Below are 14,581 nucleotides of genomic sequence, written 5' to 3' on the forward strand. Positions count from 1 at the left end.
TGAGCTTGACGTCAGTGGTAGGAAAACTGTTGGAGAAGATACTGAGGGAAAGGATCTATTCACACCTGGAAGAAAATAGACTTATCAGTGATAGGCAGCATGGTTTTGTGCAGGGAAGGTCATGTCTTACAAACCTAATAGAATTCTTTGAGGAAGTGACAAAGTTAATTGATGAGGGAAGGGCTGTAGATGTCATATACATATACTTTAGTAAGGCGTTTGATAAAGTTTCCCATGGCAGGTTGATGGAAAAAGTGAAGTCGTATGGGGTTCAGGGTGTACTAGCTAGATGGATAAAGAACTGGCTGGGCAACAGGAGACAGAGAGTAGTGGTGGAAGGGAGTGTCTAAAAATGGAGAAGGGTGACTAGTGGTGTTCCACAGGGATCCGTGCTCGGACCACTGTTGTTTGTGATATACATAAATGACCTGGAGGAAGGTATAGGTGGTCTGATTAGCAAATTTGCAGATGATACTAAGATTGGTGGAGTTGCAGATAGCGAGGAGGACTGTCAGAGAATACAGCAAAATATAGATAGATTGGAGAGTTGGGCAGAGAAATGGCAGATGGAGTTCAATCCAGGCAAATGCGAGGTGATGCATTTTGGAAGGTCAAATTCAAGAGCGGACTATATGGTCAATGGAAGAGTCCTGGGGAAAATTGATGTACAGAGAGATCTGGGAGTTCAGGTCCATTGTACCCTGAAGGTGGCAACGCAGGTTGATAGAGTGGTCAAGAAGGCATACAGCATGCTTGCCTTCATCGGATGGGGTATTGAGTACAAGAGTCGGCAGGTCATGTTACAGTTGTATAGGACTTTGGTTAGGCCACATTTGGAATACTGTGTGGAGTTGTGGTCGCCACATTACCAGAAGGATTTGGTGCTTTAGAGAAGGTGCAGAGAAGGTTCACCAGGATGTTGCCTGGTATGGAGGGTGCTAGCTATGAAGAAAGGTTGAGTAGATTAGGATTGTTATCGTTGGAAAGATGGAAGTTGAGGGGGGACCTGATTGAGGTCTACAAAATTATGAGAGGTATGGACAGGGTGGATAGCAACAAGCTTTTTCCAAGATTGGGGTGTCAATTACAAGGGGGTCACGATTTCAAGGTGAGAGGGGGAAAGTTTAAGCGCGATGTGCGTGGAAAGTTTTTTACGCAGAGGATGGTGGGTGCCTGGAACGCTTTGCCAGCGGAGGTGGTAGAGGCGGGCACGATAGCATCATTTAAGATGCATCTAGACAGATATATGAACGGGCGGGGAACAGAGGGAAGTAGACCTTGGAAAATAGGAGACAGGTTTAGGTAAAGGATCTGGATCGGCGCAGGCTGGGAGGGCCGAAGGGCCTGTTCCTGTGCTGTAATTTTCTTTGTTCTTTGTAAAGATCAAAGCCAAAGGCTCAGCAAGTGATCTGATCAAAGTATTCAAGATTACTAAAGACATGGGCACCACATATGTAGACGCTGCTTGAGATGACAAGGTTGAGTAGAATTAGAGCCATCCATAAAGCACAGAGTCAGGTTGGATATCTGCAGCTCTCACTATGCACAGTTGCTGCCCACTCTGTTGAGGAGGATTCTGAGAGTGGAGTAGGGTTTGATTCCTTGTAGCCCTTTGAGAAAGTGATCAGAACACGAGTAGGTCATTCTGCCGCTCGAGTCTGTTACTCCATTCTATGAGATCCTGGCTATTAACTCTATCTACTTGCCTCGATTCTGTATCCCTCACTTGCCTCATCTTTCAAATCGTAGTTTTGAAACTTCAGTTGACCCCTGGTCTCAACAGCTTTTTCCAGAGAGGTCCATGTTGCCGCCACCCAGTGTGTGAGGAAGTGTTCCTGATGTCGCTCTGAACCACCTTGCTCTAATTTTAAGGTTATGACCCCTAGTTCAGGACTCGCTGTCAGAGGAATTTGTTTCTCTCTATCTACCCTATTAAGTATCTTAAATACTTCAATCAGATCACCTCTTAATGATCTATCTTGAAAGGATTATTATTTTATTTTTTTAAATTTAGAGTACCCAATTCATTTTTTCCAATTAAGGGGCAATTTAGTGTGGCCATCTTTGGGCTGTGGGAGCGAAACCCACGCAGACACGGGGAGAATGTGCAAACTCCACAGGGACAGTGACCCAGAGCCGGGATCGAACCTGGGACCTCGGTGCCGTGAGGCAGCAGGGCTAATCCACTGTGCCACCGTGCTGCCCCTCTTCAAAGGAATATAAGCTTAGTTTACACAATCCATCTTCATAATCTTTTAGCTCCAATGCTATTCTGGTAAATCTGCACAGCAACCCTCCAAGGCCAATATATCCTTCTTGAAATGCAATATTCAGCACTGAACACGGTACTGGAGAAAGCATCTGACCAGAACTCTGTGATATCATTTCCACCCTTTTTGATTCCACCCGCGGTGCAGTACATACATTGATACATAGAAGGTAGGAGCAGGAGGAAGTCTTTTGGCCTTTCGAGCCTGCTTCGCCATTCATCACGATCATGGCTGATCATCCAACTCAATAACCTAATCCTGCTTTCTCCCCATAGCCTTTGATCCCATTCTCCCCAAGTGCTATATTCAGCCGTCTCTTGAATATATTCAAAGCAGTACTGAGGGAGTGCTGCATTATCAGAACTGCGTTTTCCAGATAATCTGGACTCCCATCTGCCCTCTCAGCGGGGCATCAAAGTTCCCATGACTTTATGTGAAGAGGAGCAAGGAGTTTCCTTCTATTCAAACATCACTAAAAAACAAATGATGCAGCCATTATTACACTGCTGTTGTGGGACTGAGCTATGTGTAAATTGGTTGCCGCAGTGCCTACATTGCAATAATAACGGTACTTGAAAAATAATTCATTGGCTGTAAAGTGCTATTGGCCATCCTGAGGCAGTGACAGACATATAACACAAGTTTTTTCCTTCACAAATGTAACTGTTATTGCCTCCAATCGACTTTGAGTCAATGTTAAAGTTGGTCTTTTTAAAATTATGGCAAATATTGCATGGGCAAAAACTTCCCCCAATCATTATCATCGTCCATTGGTGTCTTCCTAGCCAAATTGAATGGGTTCCAAATTGACCCGATATCTACTGCATTCTTGTTCTGTGGGTTGGGGTTCACTGTCCTTTTACTGTCCCTTCACCTACCAGTCCACTACAGGAATGGCTTGTGCCATTTTACAGGCGATATTGAGATCAGGCCTTTACTTTGTGTGCTGATTTGCTCCGGATTCTTTTTTCCCTATGGGAGAGGACAGATTCCCACTGGAATACCTTCTGGCAAGCGCGTTGATTGAGAAATGGTTCCCATTTCAAAATTGGGACTTTGCTTAGCTTCGCTGTGGAAGGCGGTCAGTGCTAAGTGTGCACTACGTGATGTATAAAGCGGTTCCCTTGTCGAGCCAAAGCCTTTAAAGCCTATTACCTCACTCAAGGGTGACCTAGCACAGCCTGGTATCCCCCACTCGTGTGTGTGTGCCAGAGAGAAAGTGCTCTAAATCCATATGAAATGGCTACTGACTGAAAAACAAAGACCATTTGTCTACTTGGCCACTCAATCACTCGGTCAACAAAGAGCGACATCAGAGAGACTTAACAACGACTTAAAGCTGTTATCAAAAGGCCATGCCGCAGCGTACTGGGTTACTGAAATATTTCTGTTTAGCTTTTATTAAGCATCGCTATGTTAGTAGAATGTTTATCATATAAAAAAGACACTAAGTTTTTACTGAATGGTGGTCGATTTTGACCATTTGCTGATCAGCTGGGTGAGGACAATGACCAGCTGCCTTCTTTGGCAGCCGAGGACGCCACCCCCTGACCATTTTAAGGTTACAGCCTCCCTTAAATCTGACAGACGAGCTGCACAGCAGCAACCAGACATGCAACACTTTGTGTTGTGACCCTTCTGCGGTGCCAATGTTTGCAGATGTGATTCCTGTCCAGTAACACAGCAGTAGCATCAGCTGTGGGCCTCAGTTGCTAACACTCTCGCCTGAGTCAAAAGGTTCTGCTTTCAAACCCCACTCCAGATCATGTAGTTGAGCACAGAACTCTCAGCTGACATTCCAGTGCCGTACTCACTGAGTGCCGCACTGTTGGAGATGCCAGCATTTGGATGAGGCTTTAAAGTGAGTTCCCCATCTGCTCTCTAAGATGGATGTAAAACATCACATGACACTATTTCAGGAAGAGTAGGGGAGCCTAGCTCGGTATCTTGGCCAATATTTATCCTCCATCAACATCACAAAAGCGGATTCTCTGATTGTTATCAAATCACCATATTTGGGATCTTGCTGTGCACACATCTGTTGCTGATTTTCCTATATTTCCAACCAATGACTACACTTCCAAAGTACTCAATTGGCTACAAAGTGCTTTGGGATTTCCTGAGATCATTAAGTCTGCAATAAGTGCAAAGATTTCCTTCATTCCACCCTTTGAACCTACACTGTTGTTCAGCTGATCTGTATCTCAATTCCATTGATCTGCCTTAGTCTCGTATCCTTTGATATTCCTACCCAACAAAAATATATTGATCCGTCTTGAGATGTTCAATTGACCTCCAACATCTACAGTCTTTTGAGAGAAAGACTTACAGATTTTTACCATCTTTGGTGTCAACGATCACGCCCTGATTTCACTCTTAAATAGCTCAACTCTTATTGTTCTAATAATAATCTTTATTGTCACAAGTAGGTTTACATTAACACTGCAATGAAGTTACTGTGAAAAGCCCCTAGTCGCCACACTCCGGCGCCTGTTTGGGTTCACAGAGGGAGAATTCAGAATGTCCAAATTACCTAACAAGCTGAGAAAACCCATGCAGACACGGGAAGAACATGCAGTCCCCACACAGACAGTGACCCAAGCCGGGAATCGAACCTGGGACCCTGGTGCTGTGAAGTGCTACCCACTGTGCTACCATGTTCCCCAGACCCAGCTTCCTCAACCAGGAAAAACAGTTCCCCTCTGTCTACCCTATTCCTTAGAACGTTTAAGAGGTATTTAGATGAGCACTTGAAATGCCATAGCATACAAGGCTACGGACCAAGTGGTGGAAAATGGGATTAGAATAGATAGATGCTTGATGGCCAGCACAGACAGGATGGGCCAAAGGGCTTATTTTTATGCTGTAGAACTCTACGACTCTACGGCATCGCTTAAATCATTTTAAACTATTCAGTTGAGGTCATCCCTAAACTCTCTAAACTCAAGGGAAGGCAAACCAACTGCAGCTTCATAATTTAACCCTTTAAGTTCCTGTGTCACTCTGGGGAAGCTGCATTACCCCCCCCCCCCCCCCCCCCTCTCTAAGGTTAATAGAACTACAGGAGGGTCTGTGCCTGAGCTCTGTGCATCTGCACCACTGAGTCCTCACTTCAGTATTCCAAACTCCAAGAGAGAAAAAAACATGTGAATTGTTTTTGTTTTGATTACCTGCGTGCTAGCATGTCGTGATTTGAGAATATGGGCACCTAAATCACTAACTTTTAGTAATTTTCTGAAGGTATGTTACAACAAATGTACACTAGACACTCTGGGCGGGATAACCCGACTCCGCCACTCCCTACGGTGTGTTTTCTGGCCACGGAGGCAGTTTATCATTGGCCACGGTCGGGGTTGTCGGGTTCCACTGCTGTTTACAGCGTTTTGTGTGGTTTGCCCGTCCTGCCACCCAGGAACCTGCTGCACGGGAATCACTTTTGGCGGGATCTTCTGGTCTACCAGTGGGAAGGGCCGGAAAGTGCCACCCTACATGTGCAGGTGTAAATTTCACTACATGTGTGAGCGCAGAAGTGTGTATGTGTGTGTGATAGAATGGAGTTCAGTGTATCTGTGAGTTGTGAATGCATCAATTTATGTTTGAGATGTAAGCGTTGCTGGCAGACAATCCTATAGTTTCATGGTAATTATTAATCAAGCTCGCATTTTATCCCAGATTTATTCATGAATTTAAATTCCTCCAGTTACTATGGCGCAATCTAAACTCTGCCTCCAGACCATTCAGCCCTCTAGATTACTAGCCCAGTAAATCACCACTCGACCACCATCATGTGAGCTCATATAATTGTCTTACATGTTTACATGTGTTTTTCTTTTCACTGAAAATGTAACAAGGTTGTTTTTTCTTTATTTGGCGCAGTGGCTGAATGAGTCTGTACAGCAGGTGGATAAGAGGAATGTCAGAGATGGACATTTCCAAGTTTGAAGGCAGAAACATTGAGCTGTTTTGACAAAGAGATGATGAGCACGGGGAAAGAGACCATGCCCAAAAAGTAGAAACAGTAAACTTGGTCCCTGTAGCTTGTATCATGTGGCTGTCCTGCCTTGCTCAGCCATTTGTCCTGACACTGCTCAATAAATAGATTTTTTTGAATGCCATTGCGTATTTTCTCTTTGTTGTTACTCCCAGCAGCATCCAGAGTTTAATCCTTAATTCCTAGAGACTCCCTAGCAATCCTGGAGGATTGACAAGCTTGAACAGTAATAGCTGATCCCCTGATCATTGTGTTAATTATTTTTTATATTATCTAATTCCACGGTGCTATCTGTCTGGATTTGACATAGAGCTAAGCGGTTAGTATTTAATATTATCTCGAGCAAACTGTAGGTTCCCCCTCCCCAAGTTGAGCCTTTTGCATGGGGCTCCCGCAAGACACAGGCTGCTTCTGATGGTAAAGTGGCTGTGTGGGCACTTCCTGTGTTGCCAGCTGCACCTCAGCGGCGTGCAGAGCTGGTGACAGGTCTTCCTATGAGAAGATAGCTCTTGGGGATGCAGACAGTGTGACGAACACAGACATTTTGAGGAGCCAGCAGCTCCTCCTATCGCTGAAACAGATGCAAAACAGTCGGAGCTTTATCGGAGCTAAAAACGCCACTCTTCCTTTAAGAAGGGTTGCGGCACAATAGCACAGTGGTTAACACTGTGGCTTCACAGCCCCAGGGACTCGAGTTCGATTCCCGGCTTGGGTCACTGGCTGTGCAGAATCTGCACGTTCTCCCCGTGTTTGTGTGGGTTTCCTCGGGGTGCTCCGGTTTCCTCCCACAAGTCCCGAAAGATGTGCTTGTTTGGTGAATTGGACATTCTGAATTCTCCCTCTGTGTACACGAACAGGCGCCGGAGTGTGGCGACTAGGGGCTTTTCAGAGTAACTTCATTGAACTGTTAATGTAAGCCTACTTGTGATAGTAAAGATTATTATTATTATTACATCGGCAAGGGGGATGAACATGTTACCCCCAACCCCAGCAATTCCTTCCACTTTGCAGCAGAGGGTGGTATTACCTGCAACAGGAGCTTGTTGCCATCGCAGTCTTCCGTTTGCCACCTCAAGTCACTGATTGGACTGCAGGGATTGGGCAGGAGTGGGATGAGGTGTCCAATGTTGTGAACTCTGAATTCGAGCAGGGCTGATTCGGTGGGGGTGGGGCACTGACCCTTTGGGAGCCTCTTCAGTGATAGCTGAATATCAACCTCCGTGTTGGAGTAGATAGTGAAGAAGACAAAGTCAGACTTCCGTTTAGACGACTCTCTTCTCAGGATCAGCTGGTACATCCGCACCATGTCAACAAAGTTGTCATAGCTGCAGTAAATGGTGAAGCGGATGATCTCTTTCCCATAGTGCACCTGCCTGACAGCCCAGAGAGCCGTCTGATTGGCCAGAGTGAAGAAGTCCTGGTTCCTGGGCATGTAAGGGAGAATCCTGCCCTTAACACACTCGGTGTGGTGGTATTGCCACGGGGGATGGAGGAAATGCTCATGGAGCTGCGAAATCCGTTGCTCACACTCTTCATGGACGAAGACAATCACAGCCAACGCCAGGTGGGCAGCACTGCCCCCACTGCCTGTCCTCATCAGCTGTGAGGAGCCGTGCTCAGAGGCGATGAAGAGTCGCAAGTTGGGGTTGATCCATGTTATGAGGCTGTCGACTGCTCCCTGCAGGGTGGCTGAGTTTCCTGGGTCGGTGATGATGTGCATGGTGACCAGGAAGGGATCCGGCACGTCCTCCAAGGACAGCTCACCTGCACACAGAGAAAGGAAGAGAAGGGAAAGACATTAGAATTATTGGCGCAGCAGAACCTTACAGAAAGAAGCCATTCAGCTCATTGTGCCTGGGCTGGCTGTTTGTGCTTTGTTCCACTCACCTGCTCGCCTTGCAAATATTTCCCTTTCAACTATCCATCTAACTATGTTAATCTATGTTAAACTATCCATCTAATTCCCTTAGGAAGGTTACTATTGAACCTGCTTCCACTACTTTTTCAGGCAATACATTCCAAATCGCAACAATTCACTGAAAACTTCATTTTACCTTTGTTACCTTGTCTTAGATTAATCCACTCAAATTTAAATCTTTGGAGCAATTGGATAAGCAATTGTACAGACTGGCTGGACTGAAGCAATAAGTGTGCCGACTGTGAGAGCACTAAGCACTAAGATCAGGGAGAATGGCACACAGGTTGTGAAAATCCAATCCCCGGAGGAAAGCCAGCACAAAACATCATAAAAGTTCGTAAAAGAGAAAAACCTGAAAATCCACCTTGCGTCTTTGTCAGTATTGAGATAACATCCTTTCTTGCAGGACTGGAATAATAAATTCTGTATACAAACATTCCCAATTTGGTGTTATCGCAATAGCAATATTGGGTTGATTCAGCATTTAAAGACATAGAGATTACAGCACATACAGTGCTAATCCACAGACCTATCCATGTTTACCCTTGTGATGGATATCTCGTTCATGCTTCATGGTAATAGTTTAGTGGTAAATTTTAGTTCTGGGAAGATTAAAGTTTAACTGCAAAAAAATGGGACAAATGCAACTAAAGCAGCTTGGAATCTATTACACTTAAGGGTTACAGCTAGAAAGGTAAGATTCGAAAACAGCAGGTGGGCTTACTTAGTTAGAGAGTTGTGCAAGTGACATCCAAACTGCTTGCAAAGAAGCGCCGTCCAGAGAAAAGTTTTGTTTCAGGAGTTGTACTTATATTAGTTTAAAAGCATTCAGTGAACCTGAGGGTGGAGTCTGAGACGGTTCTCTGGTTTCAATTTATCTGTGTGCTTGCTGAGAGAGATGGTTAGTTGCAGTTCGGACCTTGTGCAGTGTGCAGCTCGCAGAGAAGACAGCTTAGTGAAGCTAACAGTTTGCAAAAGAGTTAGAAGTGTGCTGGTAATTAGAGGTGGGCGTGCAGCTTTGTGATTATTGAGGCAGTCTGAGTCAAAGTAGTTTTTAAAGGAATTCTGAACCTAGATTTTCAAAAGTGATGGGCCGAATCCCTTGTGAAGGAGACAACATTTAAATGACATATTGTGACTCACAGTGGTCACTGACATCTGGCTAAGTTGTTGAAAAATCCATGGGATCTGTCTTGGTTGCATTTACCATTTAATATGCAGTGTGGTGTGTGTGCAACAACAATTTGCCTGTTAATTCATATGTGCCTCATGTTAATTCTGAATGTTAGAGTATAAGTTAGACATTGTAAATTGTTTTACTTTTCTGACGTTGTACAGTAGATTGTCTTGCTATTTAAAACAATGAAATCTTGCGGCTTGATCCTCCTAGTGGATAACTGGGATTTCCAACTTTGTCTACTGTAAACATATGTTACTAGTCCTGAACCGGACCATAACACTGTTTGCAGAAACAAACTGTCCCAATCCTATTTAACTGCCCTGTTCCCATATAACCTTATTGTCATTTTCCTTCATCCACATATTGAATTTAATTTTTTGGGGGGAATTTTTAAAATTTAAATTTTAACAATTTTTATGCAAAGTTTACAAAAACCAAACAGCAGCACACAAGAACAGTAATAACCCCCCCCCCCCCCCACAACAATATAAACTTAACCCCCCATCCACACTATCCCCCCCCCCCCCCCAACAGCTAACAGTAACCAAAAAGTACAATATAAACAGCCGCCATCTACGGTAAAACCCTTCCACCGACCCTCTCACCGTTAAATTGACCTTCTTGAGGTGTAAAAGCTGCATCAGGTCACTCAGGTGCACCAAGACGCTTGGGGTGTAGTCAACCTCCAGCCTAAGAGGATCCACCTCCTTTCTACAAATGATGCAAAGGCTAGAACGTCTGCCCCCGACCCCGTCTGGAGATCCAGCACAACCAAAACCCAAAATATCACTGCCAGAGGGCAAGACTCCAACCCAATGTTCAGGATTGCCGACATAGTCTCACAGAAGGACCTCCAGAAGCCGACCAGCTTTGAGCACGACTAGTAGTACATGTGCTCGTGGTGTGCCAGCCCCCAAGAACAAAGATCGCAGCTTTCCTCCATCCCATTGAAAAACCGGCGTGAGATGTGCTCAAAACACTGGGAGGGATTCTCCGGTCACCAAAGCCGAAATCTCGTTCGCCGATCGGCCGGAGAATCCCCGTTTCCAACGAAATTGGGGCGGCGCCGCTTTCGTGGTGCTCTGCCCCTTCCAAAACGACGTACTCTAGGAGTACACCGCGCGCCGTATCGATGGCCTCACCTCCCCCCGATGCTCCGCCCCCGACTAGCCGAGTTCCCGACCGCCTGGGTCTTTCATGCTATTATTTGTCAGGAACTCGGCGTGGCGGCTGCGGACTCAGTCTAGCGTCGCCACAGTCGGGGGAGAGCCGATCAGCGGACAGGAGGGACTCTGGCAGGGGCTTGGGGCACTGGTGGGGGGTGGTCCAGGGATCGCGAACCAGCCAAAGGAGGGGCACTATTTTCCAGGCCGAGTCCACACGTGGCTGGCGACATGTTGCACGGCGCGGCCGTTGCCATGCACATGTGCGGCCACGGACCCGGCAATTCTCTGGCTGTATCGGCAGCTAGACCCGGGTGCCTGCCTGCTAGCCCCCCCCCCCCCCCCCCCCCCCCCCCCCTCCACCAAACGGAGGATCAGTAGCCTTTTTGCATCGTAAAACGCCACCTTTCCCATGCCAGCGTCAGGACATAGCCTGAAAATCGGAGAATCCAGCCCACTATTTTTAGTTGAATGAGACTCAGCCTCGCCCAGGATGAGGTTGTGTTCACCTTCCTCAGTGCCTCGCTCCAAACCTCCTTCTCCAAAACTGGCCCCCGCTTTGCCTTCACTCCCTCAACCGAACCCGTCCCCTCCCCCATTATCCGCTGATTTTGGCCCAAAGTAATGGGCACCTCCGACCCCGAGCAGGATAAAATCTGCTCGAGCAAGGTAGAGGCTGCTTCACCAGGAAGGCTGGAAAGAACTTTCTGACCCAGTTACGCACCTGGAGGTATCTGAACCCATCAGCGTCCATGAGCCCATATTACTGCTTCAGCTCCCCCAGGCTAGCAAACTGACCTTTCAGAATAAATCTCCCACCTTCTCCAAGCCTTTTTCCTTCCAGTCCCTAAGCCTCACATCCAGCCTTGCAGGCTCGAATAAGTGGTTTACACAGATGGGAGCTATCCTTGAGGCAGCTTCCAAATGAAAATGTTGACGGAGTTCTGAAGGCAGACATAGTCATGCTGCAGGAGACGCACCTGAAAGTGGCAGACCAGGTTAGGTTAAGGAAGGGCTGGGTCAGTCAGGTCTTGCATTCGGGGCTTGATTCTAAGACAATGGGGGTTGCGATCCTAATTAATAAAAGGGTACAATTTGAGGCAAAGGGCACAGTCGTGGATGGGGGTGGCAGATTTGTTATGGTGAGGGGTAAGCTCGAAGGGGTGAGAGTAGTCCTGGTCAGTGTGTACGCCCCTAATTGGGACGATATGGATTTTATTAGGAGGATGTTAGGGAAGATCCCCGACTTGGACTCGCGTAAGCTGATCATGGGCGGGGACTTTAATACAGACCTGGACCCGAGCCTGGACCAGTCATGCTCAAGAACGGGCAGGTTGCCAGCAATGGAAAAGGAACTGAGAGGGTTTATGGAGCAAACGGGGGGAGCAGATCCATGGAGATTTAGCCATCCGGAAGCGAGGGAGTTCTCGTGCTACTCCCACGTCCACAAGGTGTATTCCCGAATTGACTACTTTGTTGTGAGTAGGGACCTGCTGGCCGGAATGGTCGGGGCAGAGTACTCGGCAATTGCCATATCGGACCATGCTCCGCACTGGGTAGACCTGCAGGTTTGTAAGCGCCCACCATGCAGGCTGGAAGTTGGATTACTCGCGGACGAGGCAGTGTGTGAGAGGCTGAGGAAATGCATGCAGAATTACCTGCAGGTGAACGATACTGGAGAAGTCTCGGCAGCGGTGCTCTGGGAGGCGCTGAAGGCAGTGGTGAGAGGGGAGCTGATTTCAATCCGGGCGTACAGGGACAGGACAGACAGGGCAGAGCCGGACCGACTGATTAAGGAAATTCTCCGGACGGACAGGAGTTACGCGGAATCCCCGAGGCCAGAGTTACTCAGGAAACGACAGAGGCTGCAGGCCGAATTTGGGGTGCTGACTACAGGGAAGGCTGTAGAGCAGCTTAGAAAGGTAAAAGGCAGGATTTATGAGCATGGGGAGAAGGCCAGTAGAATGCTTGTGCAGCAATTAAGGAAGAGGGAAGCGGCTAGGGAAATAGGGAGGGTAGTGGATGGGGAGGGTAATCTAGTGGGTGACCCGGCAGGGCTGAACAAGGTCTTTAGGGACTTTTATAGGAAGCAGTACACTTCGGAGTCCCCTGGGGAACCGGGGGGGGATGAGGCGATTCCTGGACGGACTGACCTTCCCAAGAGTACGGTAAGAAGTCTTACAACACCAGGTTAAGTTGGACTTTAACCTGATGTTGTAAGACTTCTTACTGTGCTCACCCCAGTCCAACGCCGGCATCTCCACATCATGGCTTCCCAAGAGTGGGGAGGGGGTTGGTGGATGGACTGGTGGCCCTGGTCAGGATCCCCATCTTTATCCCGCGGTCCTTCTTTAATGAAAATGAAAATCGCTTATTGTCACGAGTAGGCTTCAATGAAGTTACTGTGAAAAGCCCCTAGTCGCCACATTCCGGCGCCTGTCCGGGGAGGCTGGTACGGGAAGGTAAGAGGCTGAATAAAATTATTCTGGGATTTGTATGGGCAGGGAAGTCCCCGCGGGTGAAGAGGCTGATGCTTGAAAGGAACAGAGGAGAAGGGGGGCTGGCGTTGCCGAACTTCAGCAACTATTACTGGGCGGCCAACATGGCGATGATAAGGAAATGGATGGTGGATGCGGTGTTGGTTTGGGAGAGGACCAATAGTGGTGGTGGCTCTTCGAATCTGGGGCCAGTGGAGGAGGCATGTAGGGGAGGTAAGAGTATCGGTGTGGACCCCAATCTGCGGCAACCACCGATTTGTCCCGAGGAACATGGACAGGGGGGGGGGGGTATTGACTGTGGAGGAGGGCGGGGATTGTGAGGATGGAGGATCTGTTCCTGGAAGGGAGCTTTCTGAGCATGAGGGCGTTGGAGGAGTTTTGGGCTGGCGAGAGGGAATGACTTTAGATACTTACAGGTGCGGGATTTTGTATGCAGACTGGTGCCGTCCTTCCCATGTCTCCCACCAAAGGGGAGGCAGGACAGGGTAGTTTCTAGGGAAGAGGTGGGAGAGGTTAGAGTCTCAGACGTCCACAAGGAACTAATGGGAGCTGAGGATACGCAGACCGAGGACCTGAAGCTTAAGTGGGAAGAGGAGCTCAGGGAGAAGATGGAGGATGGTATCTGGACAGAAGCCCTGAGCAGAGTAAACACGACTGCAACATGCGCTAGGCTCAGCCTGATCCAGTTTAAGGTCATGCACCGGGCCCACATGACGGTGGCCCGGATGAGCAGATTCTTCGGGCTGGAGGACAAGTGTGCTCGATGCGCCGGAGGGCTGGCTAACCATGTACAGATGTTCTGGTCGTTCCCTAAACTCAGGGGGGATTGGCAGGGATTCGCAGATATGTCCCGGGTATTGAAAACTGGGGTGGTAATGAGCCCGGAGGTGGCAATCTTTGGGGTTTTGGAGGACCCGGGAGTCCAGGAAGAGAGAGAGGCCGACGTTCTGGCCTTTGCTTCCCTGGTAACCCGGCGATGAATACTGTTAGCATGGAGGGACTCAAAGCCCCCGAGGGCTGAGGTGTGGCTATCGGACATGGCGAGCTTTCTTGGCCTGGAGAAAGTCAAGTTCGCCTTGAGAGGGTTTGCCTGAAGGTGGCAGCCATTTATTGACTTCTTCGCAGAGGAGTAAGCGTCAGTGGGGTGGGGGGGGGGGGGGGGGGGGGAGGGAGAGAGAGCTAGGGGAGAGTAGAGTAGAGTAGGGGGATATTGAGGCAGGTCCGTGCGTGAACAGAGCCATGGTTTGCACTATGTTTAATTTGTGTCTTTTTTTTTGTACTGTACAATGTGACTTTTTCTATATGCCTAAAATACCTCTATAAAATTGTTTGTTAAAAAGAAAATGTTGATGGAGATGTTTCCAAATTTTTAACATGGCCACTACCACCGGGTTAGTCAAGTGTTTCTTTGGCAACACCCGGAGAGGAGATGTTACCAATGCCTCCAGGCTTGCCCTCCTCACAGACTCTGATTCCACCCAGACCCAAAGCTCTTCCCAATCCCCGTACCACTCCAGCACCTTTTCAGCATTAGTCGCCTATGGTAGTCGGTATTAGGGGT

General features: G+C 47.8%; 1 protein-coding gene across 1 annotated transcript in view; it reads right to left on the reverse strand.

Moving 5' to 3' along the window:
• The window catches only part of LOC119969241 (protein FAM124A), a 59,249-nt gene that overhangs the window by 12,669 nt on the left and 31,999 nt on the right, over positions 1-14,581 (reverse strand). Inside the window, exon 3 of the mRNA XM_038802592.1 lies at positions 7,289-8,025. Within this exon, the coding sequence (XP_038658520.1) occupies positions 7,289-8,025 (737 nt within the window). The remainder of the gene's footprint in view (positions 1-7,288; positions 8,026-14,581) is intronic.

The sequence above is a fragment of the Scyliorhinus canicula genome, chromosome 7, assembly GCF_902713615.1.
Source record: "Scyliorhinus canicula chromosome 7, sScyCan1.1, whole genome shotgun sequence".
Taxonomy (NCBI): Eukaryota; Metazoa; Chordata; class Chondrichthyes; order Carcharhiniformes; family Scyliorhinidae; genus Scyliorhinus; species Scyliorhinus canicula.